Raw genomic sequence first — 25,465 nt, forward strand, 5'->3', positions numbered from 1 at the left:
CATATCTTCAAAATTTGGTCAGTTATTCCGTGGGAGATTCATTGCTGAGGTTTTGGTCACCTCATACAGTATATAATTCGTCAAATTACTGCTCAAATAGATACTGTAGTATTTATTTCATTTAGGTATCCTAGATGAAAACATGGAAGCATAATACAGAACTTATTGTTTTTTCTTCTTAGATTTTTCCTTGTCATTATGGATATCTAGCTATCTATAAGTGTACACAGATTGTACATTTAATAATAGTGACAGGTGTACAGCTAAAGTTGTAGTGATGAGTAAGCATTGCTGGAGGTTTGATGGGATTATGATGATGGTAAATATTTTAAGTTATAAAGAAGTATATGTTGCAAATATTTAGTAAAATAAGAGTATTATATAAAATATACTCAACTATCATTGAGCAAATTATATTTTCAAGATACTTATCAATATTAGAAATGCAATTTTTGACTGAAAATTTGACCCTTTATGTTTGTTACAGTTGTTAATTTTAAGTATCATTCTACTAATTGATTTGTTCTCATTGCATATAATCATTTCATCAGGTGGGTTATTCAGCGATAAACAATAATAACTAGTGCTTTGGAGCTTTTGTTCATTTTGTCTTCAATGCTGGTGTTCATGTTCAAAAACCAAACTGTTGAATCATATCACACAAATGTGGATTACATGCCTCTGACCCACACTTGCAGCCACCTTATTACCTGGTGGGATTCATGTCTGCATATGTAAATGGTCTATTTGTGTGTGTGTGCACATTTGTGCACCACCTTTGTTGAAATCCAATGGTGTATAATTGTGCATTTATTTCCACTCTTCTCTGTGTGCTTCTCAGAATGTTGCACTCTATCCATAAATTTTGTATTACACGCACACACATACATTATGCCTTCTTAGACTTTCTGTGCTTGAAAAGAACACATAAACTATTTTTGTCAGACTTCTGTTTGGAGACTGATACTCTATTCCTAATTTCTCTTGATCTAACAACAATAAAAATCCATTTTGATCATTGAGCATAGCAAAAGACAAACAGTGAAACCATTACATAAGCATCTAAAAATTCATTTTAAGGATATTCCTGGCAAAGCTTTTACTGATGATTAAGTAGAAGGATGGTTGATGGAAGGAAATACACACACACACACACACACACATCACTCTTATGAACCAGCAGGCTTTAAAAATCAAATTGCTGAGACATCAGAGCTAGATTTAAATCAGAAAGGCACTTAATCGTGAAGCCAGGCTTAATTTTTATTTATTTTAATCCAAACTTGATATCTGAGTGCAAGAAAATGTATGCTGAAAAAGCAAGCAGTCTGAATTTCCTTGATCTGTTAGACTGAAATGAGTATATATATTTTTAGCACTAAAAGTATAGTTACTGTTTGTAATCGTGTTAAACACATTCAGCATACTTAAAAAGGGCAACAGAAAGCATTCACTATGCTTCATTTAAACCCTATTCTCAACCAATTCCTACCACATGGATAAAAACAATGCCAGCAAAAAATGGCAAGCAGTATAACCAAATGAAATCCCATGAGTTTGGCTGTGTGTTTATTTCCAGGAGCCAGAAATTAGAGAGTTTAAAAGAGTGCAGCCCTCTAACTGTGGCAGTTATCTCCCGGTGGATACTCAAGAACGAGCTGTATCTGGGAGGGCTTCTTCCATGCCACGCCTGACTGTGGATCCCCAGGTAAAACCAGGTGAAATGGTGACTAAAAATAGGAATATATCATTACAGGAGCTACATGATCCTTTCCTATAGAAGGTTGTTGCTTTATTTGAACAGTGAAAGAGGCTGAAATTTGTCACTGATACCAATTCAATTGGCTCCCTATGAACATGGAACATTACTTTAATTCTAGTATTATAGGTTCTGAATACAGTGCCCCAATGAAACAAAGAAGATTCCAGTCCTGTTTTACGGATGGAAGTTGGAATATCTGTCCTGGGCTACAACAATGCAGATCATTTTTTTTCTTTTTATGTACACTGAGAGCATATGCACCAAAGACAAATTCCTTGTGTGTCCAATTACACTTGGCCAATAAAGAATTCTATAAAGAATTCTATTATAATTAACTCTATCTTAATTTGCCCAGCTACCACCTTAATCAATCCATAAACCTTTTTCCAATACTTCAGAGACCCTGGACAGCAGGAGATTTGAGGGAGCCATCTTCCTGTTCTATTTCAACCAAACCTATTGTTGATTATAGCAAGAATCCCAACCATTTGAAATAATCCTTTTACTTCTGTCATCTGGATGCATTTTTCCCTTTAAACTTAGCCACTTTCTCTTTCAAGCCTCATTGTCCTAATATACTTGTCTACATGCCTGCTGCCTAGCATCCTGTCCTGGTCAGTCTTGGCCATTATCCATGTATTTGTCTGTTGAGTAGAATTTTTTTTCTGTTTGTCTGTCTTGTAATCAGTTTTGATTAACAGAGAGATAAAATGCCTTCTTGGGTTTGTAATAATAATTTATACAATTTTTCAGTGATTAAGATTTCAATATCAGATTCTACCCACCCTGAAGGCACTTGAGCTGGGTTATTAAGGAAATTGAGTACTGTTATTTAGGTTATTTAGGAAATTGAGTACTGTTCCATACAGTATCCATGTTCTGGCCCAAAGATGGCCACATACCGTTGACTTCTTATTCCCCACAAACTCCTGAGACAAGCTGAAGCCAGTATAAATGATCTAACCTGGAAGTAGTGTTTTCCTTAGGAAAGGAAAAGAAGGCTTTCCTTAAGGAAGGGAGGAAGGGAGGTGAAATCCTGAGTTCCAGTTTGCCTGTTGCAGAGCTTCACTTTCCTGTCTGGCTACAAGACTCTATGACCGTTGTTACTCTGACTGCCAAAACATTGGACAACCATGTTGCTGGACAGAGTAAAAGTTACACTATGGGGCAGCATTCTTCATATCTTCCCATCTCAAGTCTTGTAGATTTTGCAGATTTATTAGATTACTGTATTATCAGTCTGATATTGACATTGCATCACACAACAGATCATTTTTTTTCTTTTTATGTACACTGAGAGCATATGCACCAAAGACAAATTCCTTGTGTGTCCAATTACACTTGGCCAATAAAGAATTCTATAAAGAATTCTATTATAATTAACTCTATCTTAATTTGCCCAGCTACCACCTTAATCAATCCATAAACCTTTTTCCAATACTTCAGAGACCCTGGACAGCAGGAGATTTGAGGGAGCCATCTTCCTGTTCTATTTCAACCAAACCTATTGTTGATTATAGCAAGAATCCCAACCATTTGAAATAATCCTTTTACTTCTGTCATCTGGATGCATTTTTCCCTTTAAACTTAGCCACTTTCTCTTTCAAGCCTCATTGTCCTAATATACTTGTCTACATGCCTGCTGCCTAGCATCCTGTCCTGGTCAGTCTTGGCCATTATCCATGTATTTGTCTGTTGAGTAGAATTTTTTTTCTGTTTGTCTGTCTTGTAATCAGTTTTGATTAACAGAGAGATAAAATGCCTTCTTGGGTTTGTAATAATAATTTATACAATTTTTCAGCGATTAAGATTTCAATATCAGATTCTACCCACCCTGAAGGCACTTGGGCTGGGTTATTAAGGAAATTGAGTACTGTTCCATACAGTATCCATGTTCTGGCCCAAAGATGGCCCACATACCGTTGACGTCTTATTACCCAAAAACTCCTGAGACAAGCTAAAGCCAGTATAAATGATATAACCTGGAAGTAGTGTTTTCCTTAGGAAAGGAAAAGGAGAAGACTTTCCTTATACACAAAGTCAGTCTTATGGAGGAGGAAGGGAGGTGAAATCCTGAGTTCCAGTTTGCCTGTTGCAGAGCTTCACTTTCCTGTCTGGCTGCAAGACTCTATGACCGTTGTTACTCTGACTGCCAAAACATTGGACAACCATGTTGCTGGACAGAGTAAAAGTTACACTATGGGGCAGCATTCTTCATATCTTCCCATCTCAAGTCTTGTAGATTTTGCAGATTTATTAGATTACTGTATTATCAGTCTGATATTGACATTGCATCACACAACAGATCAGTTTTTTTTTCTCTTTTAGTGCTCCTTGTATCATACTTTCCAGTTGTATAAAAATCAAATATTTCCCTACCTCAAAATTCCAGTACTTTAATATAAATAGAGCTTCTGTGGAGCATTGCTTTGGAAAAAGTTAGAATCAGTGGGAAGGAAAGGAGTGGAAATTTTAAGATTCAAGAAACATAAAAACAAGAACAAGCAGACAAAGGGTCAGGAACCAGGCTGAGAAGGGATACCAAGAAATATCTAGTTAGATGAATAAATAAATAATATTTAAGGCCTAGTGTCATAGTGGCTGAATTGTTCCAGTTGAGTCTGCAAAAGTGAAGCCATATAGATAAAATATTCTCCATATGAAAGAAGTACCTAGGATCTAGAACTCAGATGTTAGAAGGAAGACTAGAGTAAAGCTCTTTTTCTGGGAATATGTAATTTTTCTGTGTATAGGCAAAGCTTGTATATGGAAAACAATTTGGTCATGTGAATTCTAAGCTACAAATTGAATTAATTGGAATGATAGATTTTTACTTCAAATTAATACAACCCAGATAGAGTAGTTAATTCACAGGAAAAATAGATCATACAAGAGTTACTCTGAATACTCTGAATCATATTCAGAGTGTGATTCAGATCATAATCTAAATTTTGGATGGCTTTAAGTATACAATAATGCCCAATAGCAATTTTGTATAATGAGCATTCTGTTCTGTTGCAAAAATTGCAGTAGAATATATTTTTGTCCTTTCTTTTCTAGCATTTCTTCCCTTTCTTTTGAACTTAACAATTTGATATTAGCTATCCCTCAATAGACTTAATGCAGTTCAGGTTTTGTTCCAAGATTTAATTTTAGCTGGCAAATCTATTCCTAGGTCACTAGAGAAAGCTATTGTCCTATATGAGTATAAATGTCCTTGCAAAGTGAAAAACTACAGTCTGTTTCCCCTTTTAAAACTGACTTTTTTTAAAAAAAAGTGAAGATTCTGTGTCTTATTTTAATGTTAATAGGAGAGAATATCAGTATGGTACAGCGGTTAAGCTATTGCAGATTCTAGTCTGTCCTCAGACTTCCCACAGAAGTTCATGGGATGACTTTGGCCTAATTACTGTCTCTCAGTCTAATCTATCCCAAGGGTTGTGGTTGTGAGAAACATAGGGGGGAGGAGTGTTATGTATAATATCTTGAAATCCTGAACACTAATCAATGAATCAGTAAGCAAGGCACCACATACTTTACTGAGCTAGGCTGTATTATAGGCCTGCTAGAATTGAAAGAAGCCATTAAGCTTTTCTCTGCCATTACTGACCTCTCTCAGTAGGAAAGAGTGAATGGTGCATTTCATAACATACTTAAAATTAATTTCCAGACTCCCCTAGAGTGTATTCCCTAATTACGTGAAATAGTTTGGCTCATATTCATTCAGTTTAAAGTGATAGCTCTCTTTTTCAGCGTAAGACCATTATCCTGTGTAGATTTAACACCTGATCTAACAATCTCTCTCATTTCAAGCAGATTGAAAATTATGTAGGCCAAGCTGCTGAGTCAAAATTCTTAGTCCTTGTTTTTAGTCAATAGATCTGGGATGAGAAGATTTGAGTAACTAGGCAATGAATTAGATGACACCAAGAACATGACTAACATGGGTTCTGGTCTGCCTGAAAAATGAATAGAGTTCCCCAAAGAGTTGGTGATGTTCATTTACTAGCTATATCACCTTGGTGGACAAGACAAATGCTTCCTGTATGAGAACCAGTTTTGGTACCAGGAGAATGTCAGTTCTAGTCCCACCTTAGGCATGAAAGCTGGCTCCGTAGTTTTGAATTAGTCACTCTTTCCAGCCCAACCCACTTCACGAGATTGTTGTTGTGGAGAAAATAGGAGGAGGAAGAGTGTTAGGTATGTTCACCACCTTGAGTTATTTATAAAATTAATAAGAGGAAGCAGATTGGCTGCTTGGCATGAAAGTCAGAGAAGAGTGTGATGCACTCAGTTACTGTCCAGTAGATGCACACTGATAGGCTGAAACCTTTGTGCGCTCTTTGATAGAGGAAAACAAGTTTTTATTGACTTTTGATGCTCTGTGAACACTACAGGCTTACAAAAACTAAATATTCCGATTCCCATATCATCCTGATCACTAAAATAGAGCAGAATGTTCAACCATGCATCATTTCAATTCAAGTCTTCAATGCAGGAGCTTTGGGCAGTGCAAAGCCTGATCATGTGAAAGTGCTCATTACCTACCTATAAAACATAATTTGTTCTGCTACTTCTTATTTTATTAGTCTCATGAGTACAAAGATGCAAACACTGGACGAACCTTAGAGCCTAGAGGAAGGCAAAATAGATAAGCTTATATTAGCCAAAATATGCTCCAAATTGGGGAGTGAATTTCCTTCGCACCTCACTGGTATTACAATGTCTTTATTCTTGGCCAAATGAGATAATTCCCTTTGAGATTAAGTATACTTAACTAGCAAATCCGTCTGCTGAAACCAGTAGGCACCTGCCAACTTTTAATCCTTCTTCCATTCTGGGATGCATTTCTAGGTAGTTACAGATCCTGGCTCCATGAGACGCTCATTTTCTACCATCCGAGACAAGCGGACAAATTCCTCCTGGCTGGATGAGTTCTCAATGGAAAGGAGTAGTGAAAATACCTACAAGTCTCGTCGTCGCAGTTACCATTCTGCATTGCACCTGTCTTCACGCCGTCTCAACACAGACTCAGGTAACTGGAGATGTGTTGTGTCTGCGCCCCCCGAGCCGGGCCCCCTGCCAGAAGGTGACTTGGAAAGTGAGGGGGAAGGGCCATCAGGACTTACCTCGGGAGCACTGGCTGCCCTGGCTCAACTCCAGGAGCCAGAGGCAGGCCAGGTGGAGGAGATAACGAGGCCTCCGTCCCCTGACTCTTTCCCCCCCCAGGCCACACCTCCAGATCCAGCTGATGGCAATCAGGCCTGGCTGGACCCTAGGTTTCGTAGGCAGGAGAGGTGGGAACAACAGAAGCAGAGGTGGGGCAGGCCTAGGAAGTGCTGAGTCATGGAGCCACAGGATATAAAACCAGCGAGGGCTGCTATGCCTCTTCGTAGCAGGCAAATCAACTGCTTAATTAGAGCTGAAGTACTGTTTGTTGCTGGGTGACTCATCGGCATCAAGGGAAATAAGAGTCACTTGGCAGACGCTCACTAGTTTGCTGCCAGACTTGATAGTGCAGGCTAATTAAGCTATCACTCGGACGGAGGCGATGTGGGGGGACAGAACAAGATGGGTGGGACTTTTTAAAATAAATCTAAAGGATGAAGTGAGCTGGACTCTTCTGAAGCCACAAATTCATGATCTTTTCCACCAAAATTGAGTAAAGTTAGAAAACACTAAGGCTATGAGCAGATCTGGATATGAACTCACCATATCTTTCCTAGGATCAAAAGTCAACTGCTGCACATCCCAGGTGAAGCTGCAGCTGTTTTAAAGAGTTTCCATCAGATATTACATGCACAGCTACACACACTTTGAATTGTTCCTTGCCTTTTGAGTCTGGAACTTTGCACAGCCTCAAAAATACAGACTACTTGTTGAAAGACTTACATGGATAGTTTTTAAATAGGTTCTATTTTAAGTCATCACCTCTTTGCTAGTTTTATACTATTTAAATATATTATTCATCTTACAAATAGCATTGCATTTCAAGTGCTAATGGGCCCTCACCCATCTAAAAGCTAATTTCTTAAATTCCAATTAAATTTCATGACTTAATTACAATAACCTTTTTTCAACAAGGTCATGTAGAAAAGGCATTAACTGAAATGCAGGATACAGTATTTGATATAAAAATAACTTTCAGATTTAGGTTTTATTCTTTCTGTTTCTGTACCTAAATTAATTCTTGTATGCAATCATTTTAAGCTAACATTTGAATCACAATATCCTCTAAATGCTTATTAGTCCTTTCTGATTGAAATCTCAGAATAAGAATGGTGTTTTAAAAAGGTAATAAATTTTCAGGATTTCTATGGGATTACAATACTTGGAATCCTGATTTCTCCATCTGATTTGCTCCTACAATGGACAAACAAGCTCCATGATGAGGTTAAAAAAAAGAAAGTTTTTAGAAAGAAAGGAGCTTTTGTTTCCAATGTTTCAGTACCATATTTTGGTATTATATTATAGACTTTTGAGCCCACAAGAAAGAGAACATGGTAATAAACTGTATCATTTGGCATGAATTTATTTTCCATAACATTTTTTGTAAAACGATACTGTGTTAATTAAGATATAAAAGGTAAGATAATATTTTCCAGTATGATTTCTATTGTGTCAGCTTTGAAATATCACTAATAAATGGAAATTTTTCATCCATATTAACATAATGAGTAGTTTCTAACAAAAATGTTAGTCACTCTATAGCAGCCACATGTTGCCTCTCAGATTCCTTTTTATATTTTGCCTTTTTATTTATTCATATAGCTCCATAAGTGTTCTTAGTAATTTATGACTCATATTAAGAATATGAATGCAGGAAGCAACCTTAATCTGAGACAACCCACTGGTCCATCTTACTCAGTGCTTAAATTGGGGGGGGGGAGGGGAGGTACTTTCCCAGTCTTACTTTGAAATGTCAAGGATAGAAATGGGGTTCTTTTGTGTGCAAAGCTTTGCAGGAGCTTTAAAAATAATTTCCTATTGTCGAAATGGGCAACACACCAGCACAAATGGGAGAGATGGCTTTTTTTAGGGTTCAGGACCAGGACAAGATACATGTAGTCCTCCACTTACAACCACAGTTGAGCCCAAAATTTATGGTGCTAAGCGAGCCAGTTAAGTGAGTTTTACCCCACTTAAGACTTTTCTTGCCATAGTTGTTAAGTGAATCACTGCAGTTGTTACATTAGTAACACAATTATTAACTGAATCTGGCTTTCCCATTGACTTTGCTAGTCAGAAATTCACAAAAGGGGATCACATAACCCCCGGGACACTTCAACTGTCATAAATATGAGTCCAATGCCAAGCATCTGAATTTTGATCACATGACCATGGGGATGCTGCAATGGTTGTAAGCATGTAAAATAGTCATAAATCACTTTTTCCAATGCTGTTGTAACTTTAAACGAACACTATATGAACTCTTGTAAGTGGAGGACTAGCTATAATTAAATCACAAGCATTCAGAAGTGGAAGGTGAAAAGAGTAAAGTTCTAGATGTTAATCTTATAATGCCATTCCGTGCCTTGTTCATGGAGCCAGCTGGCACAATCATCAAGTGGTAACTCTCTCCTGATTTTCCTCAGTTTCTCCTTTCCCCCCCTTAAACCTTAGAAAATACATTAAGGAATTAAAGAGTAAGAACAGTGTAGTCTCTAAAGATGTGGATAGACATATACATTAGTGATTTACAGTGGGGGGAGATTTGTCTCAGGAAGGTGGATAATCCTAACCCTAACCCACCCTTCTGTTTTAGGTACTGCTATTACAATTGCTTTCTGTAGTTTCTCCTGTTTTCGAAAATGTCCAATATAAAAATGTACTTTGGGTCACCTAAAGTCTGCAAAGTTCTCAATAGGCCTTCAAGGAATTACTTCTTGATCCTTTCTTTTTTTCAGTTAGCATGTTACTTAATCCCAGTAGCATCATTAAGTATAGTGATGCAATTTCAGTAGTGGAAGGTGAAAGCAAAGAATAACTCTGGTCAGTTGGCTTTGAGTATTGTCATTCACTAATCATCTGGCATTCCGTGAACTACATTATTTTCGGAGGGGAGGAAGTGGTGGGTTTGAAGGTAGGCTTGTTTTTTCCTTTTGTTTGCTGAGAATTTAGGCTGCATTAAACAATGGAATAATCTCTTGTGTACTGTTGATATGGTCAATTCATGGTGCATTTTGCTGGCAGCTATGACTGATTTTTTTTTTATTTGTTTGATGCAGGGTTTTTTATTATTTTCAATTGTGCTGAGCCAGAAAGTATGCAAAACATGAGAAATTTTATACTAAGAACTGAAAAGAAAGGTAGTATAACAAATAAATACATGTAGTTTAATTTCATGGTGGGCATGCATGCTGGCTTTCAGGCAGGGATGGATTTTGTATTTCCCAAGTGGACCTTCTTCAGAACAGCTCTCCTCCTCTCCAGTCCTAAAAACCAAGAAAGACACATGTCAAATATCCCAAGAAGGTTTCTTTATTGTTCCATACCTATAGATACAATCTTGTCAAACTGAAGCAATCTCCTACCCACATGAAGCACATATTCTGCAAACTATTAAGGATAGACTGTCTTCACTTTCTTTCTCTCACACAAACTGTCTGAACTGAGTTGCATCTTACTCCTCTAGAACAGGGGTCTCCAATCTTAGTCACTTTAAGCCTGGCGGACTTCAATTCCCAGAATCCCCCAGCCAGCAAAGCTGACTGTTTCAACAAAGTTGAAGTCCGCCAGGCTTAAAGTGGCCAAGGTTGGAGACCCCTGCTCTAGAATGCATCCCTTCTCTCCTAGGAATCAGCTCTAATATGAGGCATGCGTCGAGGAAGAGCCTTTGGGATTTTTTAGATAGGGAGTTTTTAAGGGGTGAGGGCAAGGGCGGGTGCTGGGGGTAGCCCGTTGGGGGGGCAGTTCCTGCGTGTGCTCGCGGCATCCATCTAACAGGTTCGAAGGTTATGGGGGAAGATTGCGTTCCTTTTGGTGAGGGTGGTCCTATTTGTACGGTAAGTGGGAGGGGCAGATATGGCGGAAGCGAGGGATCGTATCGTTTTCCGGGGGCGCGCACTTGATGTTTGAAGGCGATCGCGCGTCCCGATCCCTCAGACTTCTCCCGTTCCCCGGATGGTCGAGACCCTCAGAACCTGGGCCTTCGGCTGATGTTGTGCAACGCACGGTCCGTGGTCAATAAGGCTCCCCTAATATATGATTTTATCCAGGGGGGTTCCGCGGACCTTATGGGCGTTACAGAAACGTGGTTGGGCACAGAAGGGGGTGTGCCCTTGTTGAAATGTGCCCACCGGGTTTCCGGGCACTCCATCAGCCGAGGGCCCAGGGTAGGGGTGGGGGGGTGGCGGTTGTGATTAAGGAGAGTCTAGAGCCGAGGGAGACCACTGTACCTCAGATGGCCTGGTGTGGATCCCTCTTTGTGAGGTGGGGCCATAGGTGTCAGATGGGCTTGTTTGTCGCGTACCTGGCTCCTTGCTGCGTGACAGCTGCCCTGCCCGAGCTCCTGGAGGTGCTTGCTGGGATGGCAGTTGAGACCCCCAGACTTATTGTCATGGGGGATTTCAACTTGCCATCAACCGGCATGTCGTCGACAGCAGCTCAGGAGTTCATGGCTTCCATGACGGCCTTAGACCTGACCCAAGTAGTTGATGGCCCTACTCACATTGGGGGTGGCACGCTGGATCTGATTTTTATCTCTGATCAGTGGTTGAAGGATCTGGACTTGAGGGATTTAGTCATTGAACCTTTGTCATGGTCAGATCACTCTCTCCTTCGCCTGGACTTTCTGACCGCCACTCAACACCGCAGGGAGACGGAACCAATACGTTGGTTCCGTCCCAGGCGCCTGATGGACCCGGAGAGGTTCCAGAGGGAGCTTGGGCCATTTCCTGAGGGTCTAGCCCATGGCACGGCTGAGGAACTAGTCGCGGCCTGGGAACGGCCTGGGGCTTTAGACCGTGTCGTGCCTTTGCGGCCTCTGACCCGGCGCAGATCTCAACCAGCTTCTTGGTTTTCCGAGGAGCTGAGGGAGATGAAACGCCGGAGAAGATGCCTAGAGAGTTTCTGGAGGTCCAGTCGTTCAGAGGCTGATCGGACACTAGTTAAGTCCTATAGTAGGACCTACCTAGTGGCTCTGAGGGAAGCAAGACATTGCTACGTCTCCTCTCTCATAGCGTCGGCAGATAACCGCCCGGCCGCCCTGTTTCGGGTGACCCGCTCTCTCCTTCAATAGGGAGAGCGGGATGACCCATTGCAGGGACGTGCCGAGGAGTTTAGTGGTTATCTATACGATAAAATCGTTCAGCTTCGGGACGGTCTGGATCAAAATTGGGTGGATCTAGGTGAGATGTCGGAGGGCTGTCTTATTGAGACTGTTTGGGATGAGTTTGACCCTGTGGCTCCCGAGGATATGGACAGGTTGCTGGGGAGGTTGAACGCCACCACGTTTACTGGACCCGTGCCCCACCTGGTTGGTACTGGCCACGCAGGAGGTGACACTAGGCTGGCTCCAGGGGATTACGAACGCTTCTTTGTTGGAGGGGATCTTTCCGGCCGCCTTGAAAGAGGCGGTGGTGAGACCTCTCCTCAAGAAGCCTTCCCTGGACCCAGCTGTAATTATCCTGGATAATTAGGTAATTATCGTCCGGTCTCTAACCTTCGCTTTGCGGCGAAGGTTGTAGAGAATGTGGTGGCATGTCAATTACCTCGGTACCTGGATGAAACTATCTATCTAGACCCGTTCCAGTCCGGCTTCCGGCCCGGTTATAGCACTGAGACGGCTTTGGTCGCGTTGGTTGATGATCTCTGGAGGGCCAGGGACAGAGGTTATTCCTCTGCCTTGGTCCTATTAGACCTCTCAGCGGCTTTTGATACCATCGACCATGGTATCTTGCTGCACCGGTTGGAGGGATTGGGAGTGGGAGGCACCGTTTATCAGTGGTTCTCCTCCTATCTCTCTGATAGGTCGCAGACGGTGTTGACAGGAGGGCAGAGGTCGATCCCGAGGCGCCTCACTTGTGGGGTGCCGCAGGGGTCGATCCTCTCACCCCTCCTGTTCAACATCTATATGAAGCCGCTGGGTGAGATCATCAGTGGTTTCGGTGTGAGGTATCAACTGTACGCTGATGATACTCAGCTGTACTTTTCCACACCGGGCCACCCCAACGAAGCTATCGAAGTGCTGTCCCGGTGTCTGGAAGCCGTACGGGTCTGAATGGGAGAAACAGGCTCAAGCTCAATCCCTCCAAGACAGAGTGGCTGTGGATGCCGGCACCCCGGTACAGTCAGCTGCAGCCGCGGCTGACTGTTGGGGGCGAGTCATTGGCCCCAATGGAGAGGGTGCGCAACTTGGGCGTTCTCCTGGATGGTCGGCTGTCTTTTGGAGACCACTTGACGGCCGTCTCCAGGAGAGCTTTTTACCAGGTTCGCCTGGTCCACCAGTTGCGCCCCTTTCTAGACCGGGATGCCCTATGCACGGTCACTCATGCCCTTGTGACGTCTCATCTGGATTACTGCAATGCTCTCTACATGGGGCTCCCCTTGAAGAGCACCCGAAGGCTCCAGTTGGTCCAGAATGCGGCTGCGCGGGTGATAGAGGGAGCCCCTCGTGGCTCCCATGTGACACCTCTCCTGCGCAGACTGCACTGGCTACCTGTGGCCTTTCAGGTGCGCTTCAAGGTTTTGGTAATTATCTTTAAAGCGCTCCATGGCATTGGGCCGGGATACTTACGGGACCGTCTACTGCCACCGATTGTCTCCCACCGACCCGTTCGCTCTCACAGGGAGGGACTCCTCAGGGTACTGTCAGCCAGGCAGTGCCGGCTGGCAACGCCCAGGGGAAGGGCCTTTTCTGTGGGGGCTCCCACCCTCTGGAACGAACTTCCTCCAGGACTTCGTCATCTTCCTGACCTTCGAACCTTTCGCCGCGAGCTTAAGACACATCTTTTCATTTGCGCAGGACTGGACTAGGATTTAAAATTTTTAATTTGGTTTTAATGGGGTTTTTATTATTCTATTGGGGTTTTAATATTCGGCCGTATTTAATAAGTTTTTTAATTGGGGTTTTAACTTGTATTTATGTATATTTTACGTGGCTGTTAACCGCCCTGAGTCCCTCGGGAGATAGGGTGGTATATAAATATGATTAAATAAATAAATAAATAAAAATAAATAAATAATACATTCCATCACATCTCTCCTCTCCTCTCCCTCTTTTTCAATTACTCATTCTACTGGTAGTAGTAGTAGTAGTAGTAGACTGTTCAACAAAGTAGTAGTAGTAGTAATAAATACTACTACTAGTAGTAGTAGTAACAAAATAGTAGTAGACTGTTCAACAAAGTAGTATTAGTAGACTATTAGTTCAACAAAGTTGAAGTCCGCCAGGCTTAAAGTGGCCAAGGTTGGAGACCCCTGCTCTAGAATGCATCCCTTCTCTCCTAGGAATCTGCTCCAATACATTCCATCACATCTCTCCTCTCCTCTCCTCTCCCTCTTTTTCAATTACTCATTCTACCAATAGTGGAGAAAGTCCATTTTCTACTATTTACAAGGTAAGATTTCGACATAGACAACACAGATTACAGAAGAGGTTTATTTAAAAAAAATACATAGACAAACTGGAATTAATACAGCACTGCCTGCCACATTCTTCTACCCTGAGGGTGGTAATTGACTGAAAGATCACAAGATCAAAATCACAGAGGCAGCCTCTCCCTCTCTCTATACAGAAGGGCCGGGATAGCTCAGGCTGTAAGGAGCCTGTTATTAGAACACAGTAGCCTGCAATTACTGCAGGTTCAAGCCCGGCCCAAGGTTGACTCAGCCTTCCATCCTTTATAAGGTAGGTAAAATGAGGACCCAGATTGTTGGGGGGGCAATAAGTTGACTTTGTAAAAAATATACAAATAGAATGAGACTATTGCCTTATACACTGTAAGCCGTCCTGAGAAGGGCGGGATATAAACAAAAAAAACCCAAAAAAAAAACTTTTTTTTAATTTCAGACTAACAAAATAATTTAGCAAGTTGTTTGAAACTATCTCCATACATCAGATTCTTTCACTTATGGATACATAAAGCATTTCTCTATAGAAACATATTTCCATTGGTATAGTTTCTAAGCAATTTTATTTTATGAACTTTGATATCGTTTCATATCCTTAGATAGTTTTAAGGTATCTTTAGTGAATATTTTTCAGTTTGTGCATTTTCTTGAAATTACGAAGTAAATTTATCTGCACTAATTGCCAGCTGTTCTTAAAGTCAGTTGATTCTAACTTTTCCACAATAGTTCTTGGCTGTACTTTGACACAATGAGGATTGTCCATCTTGGTTTTGTTTTTAAAATTATAGTGAAGTCTGGTCTATTTTAGTTAGATGCAGGAAAACCAAACCTGGCCTGGTTCTTAGACATGAGCAACCTAGAGATGCTTGTTGACTGCTGAAAATCATGGTGGGAAGAGTAAACACGGAGTCGATAGACCTGGTTTCTGTTTGCTCACTTGAATTCTGAGGGGAAGTTTGGCATTTTTCCTTGCTTTGTAACTGCTATTAAGCAAGATGTTATTTTTAGATCATGTGTTTCCCATTTTGAAATGGCAGGAAACCTGGCCTCCAATTTCTGGCAATATGGTCCAAAATGCCCCCACCATGCACAAAATGAAAATTTAAGAACTACCTGCACTGTGAGGTTTCAGGTTGCCTACCACGCCTTAGGGGCAATAGTAAATTGAATGTATAATGTCTTAATAAAATTTTAATATTTACTATAAAGAAGGCAGTTTAACAATGAACATAATTCTTATGAATCCTTAATACGAACTAAATATACTGAACCTCTGTAGACTACAATTCCCATTTTAAACACATAACTTTTTAACACTGGTTGATGGAGTCAGAGGAAATTTGGCACTTAATTTGGATATCTCCTTGAACTAATTAATGCCTATTTTTATTTGGGGGGGGGTGAGGGATAGGCTGACTGACCATTAAATAAATCAGAATACTTTTGTATTGATGACTGCCTACCACATTTGCTTAAGACATGACAAGCTGATGCTTTAGGTTTTTGCCAGTTTTTCAATTTATTCCTATTATCCCTTCCAGCCCAGTTTCTTCTCTGTACTGCAATTAGATATCCACTTTTTCTTCATTCTGTTAGTTTTGTGTACTGTATGTGTATTCAGTTTTTTTATTTCCTGTATGTGGATACTTCAGATTTGTCACTAATGAACAACATCCTGCTATTTGCAGACAAATCCTTTTGAATTCTGATTCCAGTGTCAATAGTTTGGAGAAAATTATATTAATTACAGTTTTTTTGGCAAAAAGACCTGATTCTTTTGTCCAAATTGTTAATTATTTTATTTTAATAAGCATAATTGAGACATCCTGCTGCAGAATTCCGTTTTCTACTTCCAAATACTATTTATATATTCTATTTTATAAGGATCTAATTTATAGAATGCAGACCATTCTATAAAAACTACATCAATGTCTTTTCCTGAAATCAAACCATATAAAAGGCATTTTGCCAAGCACTTTATCAAATAATGATTGAATGATTCATCTGCCTTTCATTCAAATACATTTTATCATATCTCGCTTATGCATCCTTGTTCTAATTATTTGGAATCCTTCCACAGAGGGAAAAAAGCTTTCAGTATTCCATTTTTTCCGTCTTTCTAAAATGTTTGTAGAAAAGAAAGGACAGAAGCAGTAGGACAGCATATGAGTACTGCGAGATGACATTATACAGACACATATACCCTGTCAAAATTTTACTGCATGAAAAATCTTTGGGTGGAAACATCCTTAGTTAATAGCAATAGCATTTACAATTATATATTACCCCTTAGTGCTTTACAACACTCTCTGGGAGTTTTACAGTGTCAGCATTATTTGCATATTGGCTCAAACGATCTGGGTTCTCATTTTACCAACTTTGGAAGGATAGAAAGCCGAGTCAACCTTGAGCCTCATCAGGATTGAACTCCAGGCTGTGGGCAGAGTTTGCGTTCAATACAGCACTTAATCACTGCACCACCTGGGCTCAGTCAAGATGGTATGGTTTTCCTGATTCTTCCCTTCTTTTTTAAAGAGAAACACTTTCCTTCCTTATTTTATATAGTCAAATAAACGATTAAAAAAAATATAATCATATGTTTGTCTCTGTTTTCCATCCCACTCTGATCTGGGCTTCTCCCCTGCTCTTCCATACACTATGAATTTCATTTCTGTTGGAAGATGATATGCTAAGTTATTTACTTCCAGCAATATGGCCGAGGCCACTTTTGTGCCATAGCTGATATATATTTAGCACCTACAGCTAGTTCTGATAAAAGTTCTATGACGTAAACCAAAAATAACATTTTGTTCTGCAAACAGATGTCTACCTATAGCACTAAACCTTTACATCTTGATTTTAAAAGCCATTAAACTACTGAGCTGGTTTGTCTTTTATTGGCAGATGAAAACTTGCTCCTTTTCTTTCTTTCCACACTGAATTAATTCCTGCCTTGTATAAAGAAGGGGCTTAGTTTAGAAAGTTGATTTTCTGTCTTGTGATAAGTTCATTTGATCAGGGCGAGACAATTCCTTTCAACAACAAAGTGATTTTGGGGGGAGAATAAACCATCTGCAAGCTAAATTCAGCTATTAAGTAATCAAAATTCTTTTCATTGTTCCTATCACCCATTTCCTCCCACTTATGTCTGTATGACTGTATGACTGTAACTTGTTACTGTATCCCTACGATTTATATTGATTGTTTCCTAGTATGATTTGATTGCTTATTTGTACCCTATGACTATCATTAAGTGTTGTACCTTGTGATTCTTAACAAATGTATCGTTTCTTTTTATGTACACTGAGAGCATCTGCACCAAAGACAAATTCCTTGTGTGTCCAATGACACTTGGCCAATAAATAGAATAGAATAGAATTTTATTGGCCAAGTGTGATTGGACACACAAGGAATTTGTCTTGGTGCATATGCTCTCAGTGTACATAAAAGAAAAGATACGTTCATCAAGGTACAACATTTACAACACAATTGATGATCAATATATCAATATAAATCATAAGGATTGCCAGCAACAAGTTATAGTCATACAGTCATAAGTGGAAAGAGATTGGTGATGGGAACTATGAAACGATTAATAGTAGTGCAGATTCAGTAAATAGTCTGACAGTGTTGAGGGAATTATTTGTTTAGCAGAGTAATGGCCTTCGGGAAAAAACTGTTCTTGTGTCTAGTTGTTCTGGTGTGCAGTGCTCTATAGCGTCGTTTTGAGGGTAGGAGTTGAAACAGTTTATGTCCAGGATGCGAGGGATCTGCAAATATTTTCATGGCCCTCTTCTTGATTCGTGCAGTATAAAGAATTCTAATCTAATCTAAAAATAAGGTGACCTCAACTAGATGCCTTCAGATGATTATCTTTAAGGATGTGCAGTTTTAGTTTATTTATTTATTAAATTTCTATGCCATCTCCCCTACAAGGTGAATCTGGGTGGCTTACAAATTGTAGAAACAAGTAAAAATAGTTAAAAGATTAAAACAAACTGACATTAAAATATTATTAAAAACTGTGCTAAAACTATGTCTACAAGAGCCAAGGAACAGATGGGCCAAGAATGAGGTCCTCTTATCCCATCAGCCACCTCCAGCAGTGAGCGCTCCCCTTTGGGCCCCAGGCCAACCGGCAAAGCCAGGTTTTAATACCTTTCCAGAAAGCCAAAACAGAGTGTGCAGTTCTCACCTCCAGTGGAAGATTGTTCCATAAGGATGGGATCACAGCAGCAAAGGCTCTTCTCCTTGACCTTGCCTGCTCCAATTCCTTACCTGACGGGATCCGTAGCAGGCCTTTTCCACTGGCATGTGTAGGACAGGGTTCATCCATTTAATTCTATGAATCCTGCTTTATAATCGATGAATTCAGCTTTTCCATTAAATTGGACAGATTTTTCTGCAAATGGGCTAGGAACACAAAAAGAAAAAAATTGTCAGTTCAGGACTTGGTGAGAAAGAAGGTAAGAAATGATTGTGCAAAATTCTGGAATATGCCTTAAGAGAGTTTGGAGTCCAAATACCAATATGCTCTTAAAATAAATGGATGGCTAAAATGGCTGTATGAAGAACTGTGAACTTTACTGCATTTCTTTGCATGTGTGCAACAATATGTACAGCCACTGTTCTTGCTTGGCAAGGCCAAACAGAAAGACTTGAAGAAGTTAAAGCAGTGATTTAACAATATTGAACTAGTGGTGTCAAAATATAACACCAACAAAGATTTAATTTGCCAGGACTATAGGAATTTAGTTATATGTTACACTTACATCCCTCCTTTTTTTAAGCAACCCAGAGCAACCTATGTGGTTTTCTCTACTAATAGTTTATCTTTATACAATCTGAGATACAACAGTAGTGCCATAGCAAACTCCATCATTCAGTAGAAATTTGAACCTGAGTCTCCCTAGTGTTAGCCTCATATTCTTCTTTAACTATACCACGCTGGCTACTTAGAATAAAAGAGCAACCCATGACAAACAGTGGTGTTATTATACTATAGGAACAATGGCTGTAAGCTGATGCAAAAAAATGCAAAAGTAGAATGTTTAGGCCCAGGGTGACAAACTGGCGGCCTGCGGGCTGGATGTGTCATGCCCACCTCAGCTCTGCAAAGGGAACAAAAAGTCGCAATATGTCACATGATGGCAAGGTGATGCAACAAGTTTGACAGCCGTGCTTTAGGCTGTTGTATATACTTTTTAAGATAAATATTGTACAGTAAAAGATAGTAATGGCTTCAATAGCAATGGAAAGGTCATATAAACAGTAAAGCAGTGGAAAGGTCATATAAAGAGAAAAATAAAGTATTAGTGATAGCTTTTGATGGATAGGTTAAGGAAGAGAAAAATATTTCTCATATTAAACACTATACAGAAGGCAGAAGGCATTCAGACTGCTCAAAGGTTCCCAAGTGTGAAGTTTTCATATAATCCTGCCATTTTTTTAATAAATAGGCCATCGATCTGATACGCATCGGTCAGGAGGCAGAGAACGAGGCCGATCCAAGGAACGAAGGCATCTACTCTCTCCAGATATTTCTCGTTGCAACTCAGAGGAAAGGAATCCACAAGCAGATCTTGATTCTCCAGAGCGACATCATTCCAGGTCTCCCAGTGAAGGCAGGTCACAAACTCCCAACAGACAGGTGAGTGTAAAACTGGCAAAGATCAAGAAAAATATCTGGAAATATTGGTGAAATGTTTGGAGCAACTGCTACCCTTTCCTAATATATTACAAGGAGCCTTTCAGAAATGCTTGATTCCATTTTTGACTAACTATAATATTTAGTATCAGATAAATGAAAGTTAGTTTTAGTTATGGTTCATTAGAACAGGCTTCAGACTATAATTATGATCAGTCACAATGTACAATTTAAAAAAAAGGCGTCTTCTCTTTTGATTAATATTTTGCATTGTATGTTAAATATACAGTAAATGAAAGCTTCCACTCTGTTTTGCATGCTCATGTTAGAGGGGTGTGTGAAATGCACAAAGTAGCTTTTGACAGACTAATTGGTTTTCATTGACTTAACATGGGGTGAAATCCTGTCAAAAATTAAACTGAAGATATTCATGTATAAAAAGCTAGAACAAGCCAGAAGCATATTACAAAGATATGGAGAACAAACAAGGATCCATCCTTTGGCTCACAGTTTCAATGTCTCTGTAATGCATTGTTTTGCCTAGGGCGAGTAACCTGCAGATACTATGAGGGTCTCCATAACGTGTTGGTGCCCATAGATTTCTGTTATGGTGAAAATACATTTTCTTACTTGCCATGAAAATCTCCACTGGCTCTCTAAATTGTAGCACCAAACTATTGCCCTTGTATTTCAGTGTTCAGCCCCTTAAAACATTACAATAATACCAAAAGACTGATATCTAGAGGAAGTCAACAAAAATATCCAGAATAATAGAAATTCATGACCATTACATTAAGCTTCAGGGGGCACAATGGCTCAGCAGTTAAAGACACTGAGTTTGTCAGTGGAAAGCTGACAGCCCAAGTTTGAGACCAAAGTGCCATGTTCCTGTTACGTGCTCCAGCTCCTGCAAACCTAGCAGTTTGAAAGCATGCAAATACAAGCAGATAAACAGGTACCATTTCAATGGGAAGATAGCAGCATTCTGTATACTTCAGCATATAGTCATGCTGGCCACATGGTCAAGGAAATGTCTTTGGACAACGCTGGCTGCCTCAGCTAAGAAACAAGAGGGGCACCACCCCCTACAGTCAGACATGACTGGACAGGGGAAACCGCTACCTTTATATGAAGCTTCAGCATTATTTTAAATTGTGCCTTTTCTAATTTTTTTCCAAATTCCACACTTGACTCATAAGTGGACGGGGACTTTATAAAACTTTTTTCAGTTCAGGAAAGATTGATCAACAAAGACAAAAGTGTTCTCTGCCCTTCCTGCCTCTCCCAGCTTTAGCTGAGGCAGGGCCTGGTGTCTGCTAAACATTCCAGAACTCTGTATCTGGCTTTTCCCTTTTTTGCAGGGCACAGGCTCCTTGAGCGAGAGCTCCATCCCTTCTCTGTCTGACACCAGCACACCAAGGCGAAGCCGCCGTCAACTCCCTCCAGTGCCACCAAAGCCACGACCTCTCATCTCCTACACTGCTATGATGCAGCACTGTGGTGACACCTCCCCACCACCTGACGACAGTGAGGGGGGCTCCCCTCTGCTTTCTGGGACTCTGGAGACAAACAATACCTGCTTGACTGAGTCTTCCAGCTCCCTCCAGGGAAAGCAGAGCCTTCTCTCCACTCCCCAGCGCTACATCTCAGAGCCTTACCTGATGCTCCAGGATGACTCCCATGCTTCAGACTGTGGTGAGGAGGAGACACTCACTTTTGAGGCTGCTGTGGCCACTAGCCTTGGCCGCTCCAACACAATTGCATCAGGCCCTCGCTCTAGGCATGGTTGGCAGATGCCCAATGGGCATTACCGGAGGAGGAGAAGAGGAGCATCACAAAGCATGATCTATGGGGCTGGCATCGAAGTACTAAGCGATACGGAAGAAGATGACAAGTGCTAGAAGCTACTTCCTCTCCCCTGTCCCCTATGATGCATGCTGATTGCCACATTTGAAATGAAATGAAATGGAAATCAAATGCAGGAAAAAAAATCAGAGCCTTCGTGCAAAACAAAGTCAATTCACAGCTTCTTTGTCTCCCTTCTTTTCTTTTGCACAGAAAAGGTGCACCGGCTTGTTAAATGACAGTGAAACAGGGCAACAGCAACCTTCATCACAAAGCCACTTGAGATGGTGTCTCCCAAAGCCAAGAGTAAGGAGGGTAGAAGTTACGGGAAAAGCAGAGCAAGAAATAAGCTAAAGACTAAAGGTTTTTAAAGCATCATTTTCCTCCCCCCAGAAAGAAGAATTTCAAGATGGTGATCGTGGGTGGGATCATGTGAGAGATTCAGGGATTGAGAAAGGCCTTACGGTATCTTTTGGGGGGACCCATTCTACAGGTTGACCAATAAGACCAGTGAATTCATTGCTGGATCTATGCAGAGCTGCTTCAGGATGAGATCCCGGCATTGGGTCCTTTTGTAGTCCTCTAGACAAGTTAGCCCATTTTTCAAAAACAAAACAAACTACTAATCTTGGGACATACTTTTAAAGAGAATAGGGTGAAAGGAAGAGAGGACACTGGAGGACTTTTGCCTGGGCAAGAGTGAGAAAAACATTTGGTTTAATGAAATCAACCTGATACATAAAGTACCACTATCAATGTGGTAAAGGAGAGAATTGTGATCCTAAATGTATTTAACCCATTGTTCTTGGGCACATATTCTGAGTTTAGAAAGAGTGGAAAGTGTGTATGTGTAGAGATTTATTTTAATATATTGGTAAAGGCCACTGCTAAGGCTATATGTTGTCTGACCTCCCCTCAGAGATGGGAAGTATTTTTACTCAAATTCTCCAAATACTTACCTGAGACTTCCTCTCAAAAGAAAGCTGTACATTGCTGGCATCTCCTAGCCTAGTAGTAAGGGCTTTATGGAGACCACTGGTGCTGATCTTCTCCTTAAATGAGCTTTAAAGTTATTTTTAATTTGGTAGGGTGAGAGGGGAACATGCCAACACTGAACATTTGTGTTTCAGAAGAGTTGAGTTGACTTAAGAAAAGGATCTGGTGGGAAAGTTTCTACGTTTGTTTTTGTTTTTAATCTTGAGGCCAACCAGATGTTCTGGGATAGAACTCTGATCTACTCTATAATATCCCCAGAAAAAAAAAAGAGAACAGTGAGAATTGTAGTCAAAAACATCCCAACTGATTTGTATGGGAAGTCCAGCAAACTCAGTAGTTAATGATTGTAACTTTTCCATCCACAAAAGAAGACAACACAGGGCAGAGGTGATTTCACCCACTCATCCCTTCTTTGATCATCCTCTTCTTTATTTTAGCAGGAATTTTCTTTCCTGAGCATGGAAGGCAGGAAGCCCATTAAGACAGCAGGTGGATACATAATCTCATCCCTTTTAGATAACTGAAAAGTTAAAAACTGTTTTAATTGTTTATCCAAAGGGCCATTTGACTCCAATAGCAGAAAGCCAAGCTTCCTAAAGAACCTGAGCATTATTCTCCTTAGGAAGAAGCAAAATGATGCCATTATCCTTTTTTCAGAGCAGGATAACAGCCTCCTGAAGTTCAACTAGATCCAACAATTGTCCTCAGCCCAGAATAACAGAGTTGGAAGGGGCCTTGGAGGTCTTCTAGACCACCACCACCCACCCCACCTCCCGCACAAGCAGGAAAACTTCTACAATTTTAGATAAGTGGTTTCCAATCTCTTCTTAAAAACCTCCAGTGTTGAAGCACTCACAACTTCTGGAGTTACTAAATCTGATTTGATGTTTCACTTTTAAAATGTCTGGGAGTTTCTGATGGGAAATTTGTAATGTATAAGTGGTTGCACATGCAGAAAGACTTGCTCAAATTTTTCTACAGACCTGTGGTTTTTTTTTTCAAAGAAGAAAAGAGTGTGACACTTTTGTGCTAATTTCTTTTTTTCCTAGTTATTTTTTTCCTTTACCACATTCTCTGATCAATTCTCACATAATACATATCTAATACTAATACCTAATACTTTCCTGCTATCCTAGATTCCATTCTCCACCTTCATTGCTGAGTTGCAGTATAGTTAATCTGCTAACTTCTGTCTCTAGCAACCATTATTCAATTCCAGAGAGGAACAGTAAAAAGAAGCACTTTTAGAGAGCAGTCCCAAGAAACAGTAATGGGCAGTGAATCCAACTAAGTGTGACACGAGGTTGTCTGCCGGATATGATACATTTTAAAAAACAGGCAGAGAATCAATCTCACTGTTGTGGCTGCCATCTTTCTTTTTTTGCTCCAGCAGAAGGTCCTGGTGTGCCATGAAATAATGGGATGACTCTGCTAGTGCATTGTTGGTGCTTACTCCTAGCATTTGGATGTGTAGGTTCATTTTGGGTATTTAGGTTCATTTGCTTTCCTTGCCGATAACACTTGAAAAGAAAACGATAAAGCTATAGGTGTTGTTTGTGCTTTTCAAATGTTGCTTTGGGGAGGAACATAAGAGCTTCTTAATACATTTTCAGCCATTGGCAAAGCTGTTGATTCCGAATTGACTAATAACACCTATCCAGGTTTCTCAAGTGGAGCCTTTGACCAATTCTGCCTGGAGTTACCAGGGATGGAACCTGAGACCTTCCAGTTTTAAAACATATCCTGTCTCTTTAAACTTAACATGGATCAATGGTGGTACATTTTTCAAGCTGATTTTATTTATTTATTTATTCATTTTATTTGTCAAGAACGTATAGAATAGAATAGAATAGAATTTTTTTTATTGGCCAAGTGTGATTGGACACACAAGGAATTTGTCTTGGTGCATATGCCCTCAGTGTACACAAAAGAAAAGATACGTTCATCAAGGTACAACATCCACAACACAACTGATGATCAATATATCAATGCAAATCACAAGGATTGCCAGCAACAAGCTATAGTCACACAGTCATAAGTGGAAAGAGATGGGCGATGGGAACTATGAAACGATTAACAGTAGTGCAGATTCAGTAAATAGTCTGACAGTGTTGATATTATTAGGTATTAGGTAATATATACAAGTATAAGCATGGATTGGACATACAATAGATACAAATAGAGGAAACATTAGGACAAAGACCGTAGGCACGCTGGTGCGCATATGCACGTCCCTTACTTCTGGAACATTCTGGCTTATAGAAATGCATAGACAGATTTGTCAAAAAGTACAAGGATTCTTATTTTAGTTTGTGGCTCTGACTGAATTAGCACACAATTTTTTCTCCAATATTAAGATCAGGGAATTCTTCTCCTTAGCCTATCTTTAACCTAGTTAGCTTACATTCTGCTTCCTCCCTTTTGTAACTCTGTACAGTATATCAAAAACTGTCTCATCATGCTAGGATGCATGTCTGGCTTTGAACTTCAGGGGGACATCATACACAGTCATTGCCTCTAAGTGGGTAGAACCCACATTTCTGTGCCCAAGTCATGTGGATGATCAGTTTCTACTTTATTCTTTTTCTCAAGTTCATGGATATTCCTAACCCTGACTTCAAATGGGGAAAACTTGTGCTGCG

At 40.3% G+C, this 25,465-nt stretch overlaps 1 protein-coding gene across 1 annotated transcript in view; it reads left to right on the plus strand.

Annotated features, from left to right (window-relative positions):
- The window catches only part of CACNA1E (calcium voltage-gated channel subunit alpha1 E), a 334,730-nt gene extending 312,847 nt beyond the window's left edge, over positions 1–21,883 (plus strand). The window contains exons 45-48 of the mRNA XM_058178755.1: positions 1,580–1,708; positions 6,617–6,797; positions 19,795–19,985; positions 21,344–21,883. Coding sequence (XP_058034738.1) covers positions 1,580–1,708; positions 6,617–6,797; positions 19,795–19,985; positions 21,344–21,883 — 1,041 coding nt within the window. The remainder of the gene's footprint in view (positions 1–1,579; positions 1,709–6,616; positions 6,798–19,794; positions 19,986–21,343) is intronic.
- Positions 21,884–25,465: the final 3,582 nt, after the last annotated feature.

The sequence above is a fragment of the Ahaetulla prasina genome, chromosome 3 (assembly GCF_028640845.1).
Source record: "Ahaetulla prasina isolate Xishuangbanna chromosome 3, ASM2864084v1, whole genome shotgun sequence".
Taxonomy (NCBI): Eukaryota; Metazoa; Chordata; class Lepidosauria; order Squamata; family Colubridae; genus Ahaetulla; species Ahaetulla prasina.